At 41.9% G+C, this 12190-nt stretch overlaps 1 protein-coding gene across 2 annotated transcripts in view; it reads left to right on the top strand.

The window, feature by feature from the left end:
* SCP2 (sterol carrier protein 2) overlaps positions 1-12190 on the top strand; it is a 106733-nt gene that overhangs the window by 71353 nt on the left and 23190 nt on the right. For both annotated transcript variants that reach the window (XM_006149379.2, XM_006149378.3), the window contains one exon: positions 3042-3195. In XM_006149379.2, the coding sequence (XP_006149441.1) occupies positions 3042-3195 (154 nt within the window). The remainder of the gene's footprint in view (positions 1-3041; positions 3196-12190) is intronic.

Here is a 12190-nt window from a genome sequence, read left to right as displayed (position 1 = left end):
TTTTTTTTTTAGCTTTGGCTATGGGCGCATGTGCTTACCAGAGAGAGAGAAAGAGGGAAAGTGAGAAATCACTCCTCAAGGAGGAGGACCACACCATAATTCCTTCTCTATTCTCCTCTCGAGATTTTGGGCACACACACATACATGTTCAGAATGAGTTTCAAGGCCACCGAGTCTGAGACTCAAACTGTGCAGTTGGCCATGTGGGATCCGACTGCCTTAACCACCACGCCACCAGCAGGCCCTGTAACCACCCTCTCTCTCTCTCTTTTTAACACTTCTGTTTGAATAAGAGCTTGTGAAGGCAGGATCTATATTTCATTTGTCTCTGCACCCTGAACAGTGTCCAATACAAGACTTTGCACATGTAGAGGTTGGTAAATACACTATTGCTCCTTTAACATCTGGAAGATGACAGGGGCAGAAGGAATACACTTGTTCAGTGGAATGGTGGAATGGTGTGGAATGGCTTGCCTCCTGAGAGCAGTGCCTGTCACAGAGGCTGTGTATGAGAAATAGGTGTTAACAGCTTGATAGGAATGCTGCGAGAATTGCTCCTCTGTTAGGGTTCATCTGTTGATGAGCCCTTAGGTCCTTTCCAATGATAAATGCTCTGGTTTCCCCAGTGGAATGTAATTATCTTTCATTTTAAATCTTGATGTTTTACATGGGACATATATCATTCTATCTTGCGATTTTTTTGTTTGTTTGTTTACGTGTTTCAATACTTCTAAAGTTATTATAAAATGGGCCAGCCCGTGGCTTGGTGGTTAAGGGGCTGGATTCCACACAGACGACCGACTGGTGAGTTCCACTCCTGAAGGCCTTTGTGTGTGTCCAAAATCCCAAAAGGCAGGAGAAATGGAGGAGAAGGGATTGCAGTGTGACCACGCCCCATACTTTCTCTCTTTTCCTCTCTGTCTCTCTCTGGCAAGTGCACATGCCCTCTGGCAAATTAAAAATAAATAAAGGGATTATAAATTTTAAGAATTTGGATAAAAAAGAAATGACAGTGGACATACAGGCGACATTGCAGTTGGCATCTGAAGTGGGATCAGTCATATGGGCCTGAGCCCCTTATCTGTGGAAAATGATCCTATCTCTAGGTAGATAGTGTCACATTTGAATCAAATTATGGGACATCCAGTTGGTGCCCACTGGAGAATTGCTGGTGTTGGGGGGGAACTCCTCTCCCACAACACATACACACTTGGTTACATCTCGAGTAGAGAATAGAGAGAGAAAACTTCTTCCGCTTTATATATAGTTATCTGACAATTTATATAACCATTCTCCAATTATTTCAGTTCTAGATGATCTAGGTTTTCACTTTGGTAATAATGTGACGAACAGATATAGATGTAAAATTTGGCCTACTTTGGATTTTTTTTTTTTTTTAAGAAAAAGGTTTTTGCTATAGGGCATGTGCACTCGCCAGAGAGACAGAGAGACAGAGAGACAGAGAGACAGAAAGCGAGAAATCACCCCCCAGGGGGGATGGCTACGCCGCAATCCCTTCTCCTCCATTCTCCTCTTGGGTTCTTGGGCACGCATGCACACGCGACCGGCGTGAGTTTAAGCCACTGGGTCCGAGACTTGAACCGCAGTTGACTACATGGGAGTCCAGCGACATAGCCATTATGCTAACTGCTGGTCCGTGGATTGTTTTTATAGAATGGTTTTCAAGGCATTTTAAAGGTTCTTACTAAGTCTGTGTGTTGCTTTCCAAAATTGTTGTACTGGTTTAAAGTTTTTACCAGTAGTGTATGAAGCTGGCTCTCTTACCAGTCTTCTCAGCATTGATCATTCCCACATTTATCTTTCTGTTTGATTTGGTCAGTGGCATGGTTGAGTATTTTCTGAAATAGTTGTAAACAGTATTCTTTTGTGAGAACAATGAACAGCATTTCCCCATCCTTGTATATATAAGACCAGTTTGAATACTTTTTATCTTATGTTCATTAAATGTTTAGGCTTTTTATAAGGCAGATTTCTAGTAAAACTGATAGCTCCAAAGTTTGGTTATGATAGAATCATTTCAATTCAACCTTCCTTATTGTCAAAATGTTCACAATTCAAAAAAAATCATCCTAAGGTGTGGCGCTCCTATTTTAAACAGTGTATAAGATACGTATTGTGTAAACATACAGACACTGCTTGAAATTGAAAAGTAGCGGTTAAATTTCTTGGGGAGAATGAGGCTGATATAGGAAATTGTCGGAGGTGCTGGGGAATCAGACTGGGGGTGCAGGTAGGTGGAAGAGTTAACAGGGTGGGTAGACCTGCTGAGCTAGATCTACCAGAAGGTGCAATAAAACCGATCTGTCCCGATAGACCATTCCTAGCCATCCTTACATAACTAGTTTGATGGAAAGACAAGCAAACGTAAATCTGAAACTGGAGCTAGCCTGCTTTGTGACCAGAGTATTGAACCTTTTTATCTCTTGGTTTTTACATCAAGAACTGTCTAGTTATAAACATTTTTAATTTTACTATGCAGAGGATAGATTGTTATTCTCATGCATCTAGAGCTTTTCTTGTGAATAGCTGCAAATAGGACTGGAAAACAATTCATTTTTCTTGGGAACTACTTGGGTAAAATAATAAAAATTTCCCTATTAGCTAAACTTCTTGGGGGAAGTGCTCTCTTAAATCCTATATTATTTTCCTTTGATACATTAAAAATGGTAAAATTAGTTATTTTTGTGCCGTTTTTCTGGGCCAGAGAATTATATATTTAGTTTTATCTTGTAACCATGTCAGAAAACAAGAGGTGGAATAAATTTAAATGTAAGTAAAAAGTGGGAGGGGGGACTTTGTAAGCCTGGATTGTCTAAGAAGAATGTCTAAGAAGACATTTCTTGGAGGAAAAAAGTAACTGTAAAAGCTCTAGTGCTTTAAAAAGTTATTTAGGCAAGCATGGTCTAGGCTTAAGCAAATACTTTAATTAAGTCTCGATTAGATGCTATCTGGCTTGCAAAAGCAGGTGGAGGTTGTTTTCCAAACCCGCAGACCTGACTGCTCTGTGTTCGATTTGTCAGGTCTGGCTCAGTGTGCTGAGCTCTGCTGGCAGCTGCGAGGGGAAGCCGGAAAGAGGCAAGTTCCTGGTGCAAAGGTTGCTCTGCAGCACAATTTAGGCATCGGAGGAGCTGTGGTCGTGACACTCTACAAGATGGGTTTCCCGGAAGCTGCCAGGTAAGTGACATTCTGGGTTTTCGTTGTCAATTAATCCTGACTTTCACAGTTTATGACGTACGTGCAGAAAACCTACACTCATTGTCTTAGTATCCTAGGAAAAGTATCTCACTGTATCGCTTTAATAACGCGGCCTTAACACTGGCCATTAGCTTTGAGACTTAACCAGCCTTAGAGAAGTTTGGTTGAGAAAGGAGGCGGCATGGTCAGAGAGCACTAAGCTGGCTGAGACTAGTCTCAGCCCAGCCAACCTGAGTATTTGGGTAGGCAAGTCACTTTCTATTTTCATTCCCACAATTGCTTTCTCCTCTCAGCTTCCCAGGCTGCTTGTGGTTTCCACCGCTTGCAATGTGCTGATAAGATCTTTGCAAGCTTACAGTCCCTGAATCCAGCAAAGCTCTCCTTGCTGCTGGAATTCTTTTGGTCTCTTGCTGAGATTTTTTTTCCTTCAGTGCCTCTGGGCAAGGCTCCAGGCACTTTCCTACCCATCTCAGGATCCCGTCTTGGCTTCCTAGCTCTTTTCTCAGAGAACTCCTTCCTTTCCAAGGTCCTGCTTTCCCTTTGCATGCTCTCCTTTTCAAACACTCTGTAACTTTGCTCCGAATATTATATTTCCTCTTTCAGTTCTTGCCATCTATCTCTTTCCACAGACTCCCTTCCCTCTGCCAGCCAACATATTCGGGTCTTTCCTGTTCTACAACTCTATTTTTCCCCTTGCCTTCATTATTCTCTCTCGTGATGAGCCCCTTCTATTGAGCCACCTTTTTTGTCCAGGCTGAGATACCCCAGTAAGAGTTTCTTACCACCCACTGAGGTTAGGGAAGGCTTCCAGTGGTCTGAATGAAACAGAATGTCCTTGTTTTTTCCTCCTTACTCTCTTCAACCCCGTTCTATTGTAGTTTTTGACTCCCTTTGTTTTCTCCTGAAGTTTTTGGTAATTGCTTTATCATTTATTCACACTTTTTGTTCCACAGAGGGTATGAGACACACTTTTTACAGAATCTATTATATTACATATTTTTTGAGAGATTTTTGCTATAGGGCATGTGCGCTCTCCAGAAAGACAGAGAGAGACAGAAAGCAAGAAATCTTGGGATCTTGGGCACGCACTCACACGTGCCTGGCATGAGTTTAAGCCACTGGGACCAGGATTCAAACCACGGTCTACTACATGGGAGTCCAGTGACATAGCCATTACGCCAACTGCTGATCCCAGAATCTATTATATTCTTTCCTTTCATAAACTCTTAGGTGTTCTTGCTGTTTTCTTTCTTTGCCCAGACTATCATTTTTTGTTGTAAAAATTCCTCTTTTAAGGCCCATCTTAAGTATCATCTCTTTAAATACCCACAATACTTTGTACCTCTTGGGTCTTGTCCAGTTTTTTTTTTTTTTAATTTTTTTTAAAGAATTCTTTGATTTAAATTTATTTATTTATTTACTTTAATTTGACCAGAGAAAGATAGAGAGATAGAGAGAGAGAGAAGGGTGGGGGTGAATGAGAAAGCAAGGTGCCAGATCTGAGACTCGAACCGTAGTCTGCCATGGGGAGTCCACCGCCTCTAACCACCACGCCACTTGCCGGCCCAGTCTGGTTTTGATTGGTTGCAGTGTGTCTAGCTTATTTTTACTCCCTTTATGTACGAAATCCTTGCAACCCGAGACCGAGACTTACTTATTCTGCCCCTAGGATCTTTTTCTCTTAATAAGTGGATGTTGATTGAATGGAATCAAATAGAAATTTCTTTCTAAATCTGGCTCATAGGTTCTTCAGTGACCTCTGGAATCCCATTTAGTTCATATTTGGAGTTGAAAACCCTTAGTAAAAGCAAAACTATAAAGTGCTACCATAGTCAGAATGTGACTATAGCTATCTAATTTGCTCAGAGTACAAAGTTACGAATTTTGGGCAATAGATTAGATTTTTTCTGTTGTTTAATTTGCTGTAGAATACTTGTGCTTACCAGAGAGAGACACAGAAAGAGAGAGATGAGAAAAGTGAGAAAGCACCCGGTGGGGGAGGTAGAGATGACTCTGTTGTAATCCCTACACATCCTTTCTCCTCTCAGGGTTTTGGGCATGCATGCATACACACCTGGTGTATTTTCTTTCTTTCTTTCTTTTTCTTTCTCTCTTTTTTTTTTTTTTAGGAAATGTTTTATTTATCTTTATTTATTTATTTTAATTTGACCAGAGAGGGACAAAGTGAGAGTGAGAGAGAGAGAGGGGGAAAGTGAGAAAGCAAGCCACCAGTTATGGATTTGAACCACGGTCGGCCATGTGGGAGTCCAGCACCCTCAATCACCATGCCACCTGCCAACCCCACACACCCAGTGTATTTTCTAAGCGTACCAGTCTGGGACTTGAACTACACAGCTGACCATGTGGGTTCCAGCTGCCTTAACTACTACACCACTAGTTGGCCCCAGATTTTATTTTATTTTATTTATTTAAAGGAATTATTTTATTTAAATTTATTTATCTTTAATTTGACCAGACAAGAACAGAGTGAGAGAGAGAGAAAAAAGGAAAGTGAGATAACACACCACCAGGTCTGGGTCTCGAACCACAGTTGGCCATGTGGGAGTCAAGTGCCCTGAACTACCACACAACCTGCTGGCATCCCCCAGATTGGATTTTAAATGTAGAATATTCATAGTTCTTTTATTTTCAAGAGGCTAAATAATTAGGAAGAATTGTTTACATTAACCAGGGTTGATATTTCTGGGAAGGCTCAAGTATGAAAAAAATCCAAATGATATATTAATGGCTAATAAGAAATCAGTTTGAAATATTTCACATATTATCGATAGGTTTAATGATAGAACATAACTTATTCTAAAAGGAAAAAGGAAAAATAATTTTAACTCTGGTGGTACATAGTTTAAAAATGTGATTGTGGCTTGGTTTTAAGCGAAGTAATTTTTAGCTGCCCATTGCACGTAATCTAATGTGCTTAGTTACTCATTTAGCTAAACATCAATAGAGCAACTGCTACATGCTTAGGGCCCCTAAGTATGGTCCTCTAAGTATGTGGGGAAAGCAGACATAGTTTTTTCCTAAAATGCTGTAGAAGCTCTGAGGAAGAAGTGACTGTGAAGAAGGTACATTTGAACTGGGATGACTAGCAGAAGTGTAGAGGAAGGACATTCCAGGCCTATACATGGATGTAGCGATTTAAAGATACAAGCAGCTTTAATGAGTAGTGCTGTGTTGGTGAAGGGTAGGTGGTTTTTGTGTGTGCCTAGGTAGAGTCACTACTGTGGAGGTGGACTGGGTCATGGTTCAAATGCTATGCTCAGGAGTTTGGAATTTACCCACAGAGTATGGGTTTTGGCCAGAGATCATGTGATTGTGTAACACATTAGGGAGATCAGCCTGGCTTTATTTCAAGTTCAATGGTGGAGAGACCAGAGGCCAGCAGTGCTTAGGAGGCTGTTGGAATAGTGTCGAGAAGACATGTTTTTTGCTGAAAATGAAGGGGAGTGGTCATAGAGCTGTGGCCAACTGCATGTGATTTACAGTTAAACTTTAATTTGACCAGTTTTGAACATGAGGATTAACTTTGTATTATACCATCCTATTCATTTTATGTAGGTAGGGAGTTTTTATGATACTGAGTTTGTATTCTGTACTCTATTGAATGAAATATATTTCCTTTTTGTTTGTTTTAGAGAATGAGGCAGATTTAATTTATTTCATTATTTTATTTTGCTTTAGGGCAGATGTGCTTGCTTGAGAGAGATAGGGACAGAGAGAGAGATCGCCCCCCCCAGGGGCAATGGCCACTCTGCAATCTCTTTCCTTCCATTTTCCTCTTGGGATTTTTGGGCACGCATGCACATGCCCCTGGGATGATTTTCAAGCTGCCAGGTCCAGGACTCGAACTGTGGAGTTGGCCTTGTAGGATCTAGCCGCCCAATGAGACCAGTTTCTAAAACCCAACTTTGTTTTGTCTTTTTCTAAGTCAAGGTTTTATTTATTTATTTAATATTGACTGAGAAAGAGAGAGGCAGAGGAAGAGGGAGAAAGCACCTCTTAATAGGGCACTGTTGTGCCACAGTCCCTTCTCCTCCGTCTGTCCATCCTGCTGGGATTTTTGTACACACATGCACATGTGCCCAGTGAGTTTTCTAAGCTGCTGGGGCTGGGACTCAGACCTTGGTTGGCCATGTGGAATTCAGCTCCTTTGACTACTGGGCTGTGTAGCCAGCTCTTAAGGTATAATTCATGTAAAATAAAGTTCACCCTTTTAAAGTATATTTCTACAAGTTTTGACAGACATTTCAAGTCATGTAACAACCATCATAACAAGATATAGGGGGGACCAGCAGTTAGCATAATGGCTATGTCACTGAACTCCCACGTAGCCGACCACGGTTTGAGTCCCAGACCTGGTGGCTTAAACTCACCCCGGGTGCGTGTGCGTGCGTGCCCAAGATCCTTAGAAGAGAATGGAGGAGAAGGGATTGCGGTGTGGCCATCCCCCCTGGGGGGTGATTTCTCGCTTTCTATCTCTCTGTCTCTCTCTTCTTTCTGGCGAGCACATGCGCCCTGTAGCAAAAATCTCTAAAAAAATAAAACCAAGATATAGAGCAATTCCAGCATTCTCCAAGTTCCTTATGCACGGGTGTAGTTAGCCCTTCCCCCTGCCCTCAAGCCCCGATGATCCTGGTCTGCGTTCTGCCTCTCCCAGAATATCATGTGAAGAATCAAAAAGACTGAGTTTGGCTTCTTCCTCACAGCGTAATCCAGTTCACAATCCATCTATTGCGTGTTTTAATTTTTTTAATTGCTCAGTAGTATTCCACTGTATGGGTGTACCCCAGTTTGTTCCTTGGCTGAGGCATATTTGAATTATTCCGATTTTTATTTTGTCATTTTTTATTTATGACAGAGCACTTGCACATGCACCAGAGACAGAGAAAAGGAAGCACCTCTCCAGGGCCTAGTCACATATGATCCCCTTCCTCTAGTCTTCCAGCCTGCCAGGATCCTCGGCTAGGCCAGGGACTCCAGCTGCACACTTGCACTATGGTCAGCATGTGGCTTCCAGCACCATGGTCTATGCCGGTGACTGTGCCACAGAAGCGGGGCCCAATTTTTGTTTGTAAGTGGGAAACTAAGGTAGCTTGAAAGGTCAGCCTAACAGGACCAGCCCATGGGCTAGCTATTAAGGGAGCTGAATCCCACATGGCCAACCAAGCCCCAGAGTCTTGAATAACACACCAGGCATGTGTTTACGTGTGCCCAAAGTCCAGACTTGATGGAGAAATAGAGAAGGGATTGCAGCATGACTACACCCCTTTGCAGGGGCAGGTGCTTTCTCACTTTCCTTCTATTTCTCTATCTCTTTGGTGAGCACATGGACCCTGTTGCAAAAAAAAAAAAAAAAGTAAAGGAAGGAAAGTTTAACTCAACAAGTGCTATTTGTAAAAATGTACATGGCCCGGCTGCCTTGGCAAATGCCTGTAGATGCTGTTACTCCAGAGGCTGAGGCCTGGGTTTAATTCCTGGACCAATTTAAAAAGAAAAAATCCCAAGTGGTATAGGAAGTTAAAAGTTGGAGGTAGAAGTTGTTTTTTTTGTAATGACTACAACTATATGCATGCTCATAAATAAGGACTAGAGGAAGCAGTGTGGAAAAATGAATATAAGAAACTTGTTGGGGTGGTAGCATTATAGATGACCAGCTTTTTTGTTTTCTGTAGTTCTGTTGTAATTAGAAGCCTTTATTTTGATACACTTTCAGACACACAGGAAAAAAAATTACAAGAATAGCACAAAGAACTCCATATACCTGGTAACCTAGATTTACCAATTTTTGATATTTGGCCCCATTTGCTTTAGCATTTTTTATCTGTGTAGATCTAGAAGCATATTTTTCTTAACTATTTGAGAAAAAGCTGGAGATATCCTGTTCACTAAGCCTAAGTATTTCAGTTTGCATTTCTAAAACCAAGGATATTCTCTTCTTCAGCCACAGTAGTTCTTGAACACTGATAGAACACTGTCTTCTACCTAGTCCAAAGAACATATTCACAGTGCAACAATAATATAATTTTTAAAGAATTATTTAGTTATTTAATTCTATTTGTTGTTATTATTTATTTTTTTTAAATTTTACCAAAGAGAGACACAGAGAGAGAAAGGGAAAGTAAGAAAGCAAGCCACCAGGTCCCAGGACTCAAACCACGGTCGGCTGTGTGGGAATCTAGTGCCTTTAACTACCATGTCACCTGCCGGCCCCTTGAAAGTAATGTAATATCTTTTTTTTTTTTTTGAGAAGTTTTTGCTATAGGGTGCATACACTCACCAGAAAGACAGAGACAGAAAGTAAGAAATCCCCCCCCCCCAGGGGGGATGGCCACACCGCAATCCCTTCTCCTCCATTCTTCTCTCAGGATCTTGGGCACACACACATGCGCCTGGCATGAGTTTTAAGCCACCAGGTCCTGGACTCGAACCGCAGTTGACTACATGGGAGTCCAGCGACATAGCCATTACACGAACTGCTGGTCCCTCGATCTTGACTTTTTTTTTTTTACGAATTCAGAATCATTCTTTTTAAGTGTAAACTGTCCGGGACGCGAACTGTAGTCAGCCATGTGGGAGTGTCCAGCACCTTAACCACCATGCCACCTGCTGGTCCCGTGGAATGACAGATTTTCAGAAAATATTGATTAAAGTTTACATATTAACTTTTTTCATGATCCAGATAAAAAGTTGGTTAATACATAGCTTGATGAGCTTTTCAAAACAAGATAAAGAGATAACTGTGACTTTTGGAAACTTGTCTGAACCCTGCTCTATAGATTTGCAAAATACTTTGTACACTGAAAAGTGCTACTCATACCTAGGGCAGTCAGGCACCATGGTGGTTAAGGCACTGGATTCCCACATGGCTAACCATATTTCGAGTCTAGAACCTGGCAGCTTAAAATCACACCTGGTATATGTGCATGCATGCCCAAGGTCCCAGGAGAAGAATGAAAGAGAGGGGGTTGTGGTATGGCCATCACCCCTGGGAAGTGATTTTTCACTTTTCCTCTCTCTGTCTCTCTCCAGTGGGTACACATTCCCATGCCTGATAGCAGAACCCTAAACGAAAACCAGTGCTACTTGTATCCATTATTATTTTATCATATAAGTTAAGAGGTGGCAAGTTCGGAGAAAACTTTGATTAAAAGCAGAGAAGAGTCTGATCATTAATGAACTGAAATTGACTTGTGAAGGAAAACTGGATATGGCCACTTGATACTTTTCACTAAAAAGATGGTGCTCCGTAGGTAATTCTGCTTCAAATGGAACAGGAAGACATTAGTATTTATTCGTATTTATGGAGACTTCAGTGTAATTTCAGAATTGTACTGTAAATTGGTGATACAGAGTTTTATTGTTGTTGTTTTTTAAGAGAGATTTTTGCTGCAAGGTGTGTGTGCTCACTGCAGAGACAGAGAAAGAGAAAGTGAGAAATCACTCCCAGGAGGGATGGCCATGCCATAGTCCCATCTCCTTCACTCTCTACTTAAGATTTGGGGCATGTACACACACACAAACCCAATGTGAGTTTCAAGCCTCTGGGTCCAGGACTCTAACCATGGTTAGCCATGTGGGAGTCCATTGCCTTAACCAGTATGCCACTTGCTGGCCCCTGATTTTTAAAGATATGGTATCTGCTCTTTAGTAGGATTTCACAGAGAAGGAATAACCCAGTCTGGGTTTTGAAGGGTGAAAAGGAGTTTGCTAAAATGAAGGCATGCTCGACACCGGAAGCAGCATGACAAAGGTATAGAAGCTGACAGTAGCATGCCGTGCTCTGAGAACTGCATGTGCTTAGCATGGCTGGAACGTAAGTTCCATTCCTCACTCCTGACATGAATATGATTCTTCTAAGAGGCTTCCTTTTCAACTTCTTAGACTTAGACCCTTCCACCATCTTTCTCTGTGGATCATATTGTTGAGGATATAGCAGCCATTAAGTCCAGGCTCTCTGGATGTAAGTGTCAGGCCCGAGGACCCCGGGGGATGGTACTAGCCATTTACTGAGAAAAGGAAAAATAGGGTGGGAGTAAAGGCGATAAAAGTTCCGTGTTTGACACATTCGGTGTGAGATGAGAAGGCAGTTGGAGATGAGAGTCTGGAGCTCAGATTCATCTTCCATCCCAAGACCTAGAGGCCTATAGAGAACAGCATCCATCTGCTCCCGTTTCTCACCTTGAGTCTCCTCATCCTATCACAGGCCACTGGGTCCCATCCTGTCAACTTCTCAGTGTTTCTCCCCCTCCGTCTCCTCACCCCGGTTCACTACTGTCAGCAGGCATACATGCTCTGATGTGTTCATCTTACAGCCAAACCTTCCTTGACATTCTGCCATATGCTGCAACATGGTTGAACCTTAAGGGATTGCGTCAGGTGCTCTACGCCAGTCACAATGACCAAGTACTGTATGATTCCACTTATCTGAGGTCCTTAGAATCTTCAAATCATGGAGACAGAAAGTAGAAAGGTGGTTGCTAGGGACTAGGAAGAGTTGGGAATGGGGAATTACTGTTTAATGGGTGTAGAATTTCAGGTTTATAAGGTGAAAAGTGTTCTGGAGAGGATGGTGGTGACAGTTGTACTTTATGGATGTATTTAATGCCACTGAAATAGATACTTAAAAATGGTTAAGATGGTAAACTTTAACATGTATTTTAACACAATCAAGATACCTGAGAAAAGTTTTTTTTAAAGCTATAGGACTAGGGCATCTGTGGATGGCTTAATGGTTATGTTGCTAGACTCCCATGTAGTCGACCATAGTTTGAGTCCCGGACCTGACAGCTTAAACTCACATCAGGCGCATGTGTGTGTATGCCCAAGATCCCGAGAGGAGAGTGGAGAAGGGATTGTGGCATGGCCATCCCCTATAGGGGGTGATTTCTTGCTTTCTGTCTCTCTCTGTCTGTCTGGCAAGCGCACATGCCCTATAGCAAAAACCTCTCCAAAAAAA

This window comes from Tupaia chinensis, unplaced genomic scaffold (genome assembly GCF_000334495.1).
Source record: "Tupaia chinensis unplaced genomic scaffold, TupChi_1.0 Scaffold000259_1, whole genome shotgun sequence".
In the NCBI taxonomy this organism is placed as follows: Eukaryota; Metazoa; Chordata; class Mammalia; order Scandentia; family Tupaiidae; genus Tupaia; species Tupaia belangeri.
Note: the sequence above shows the minus strand (reverse complement) of the source record. Positions and strands in the feature narration are given on the sequence as shown.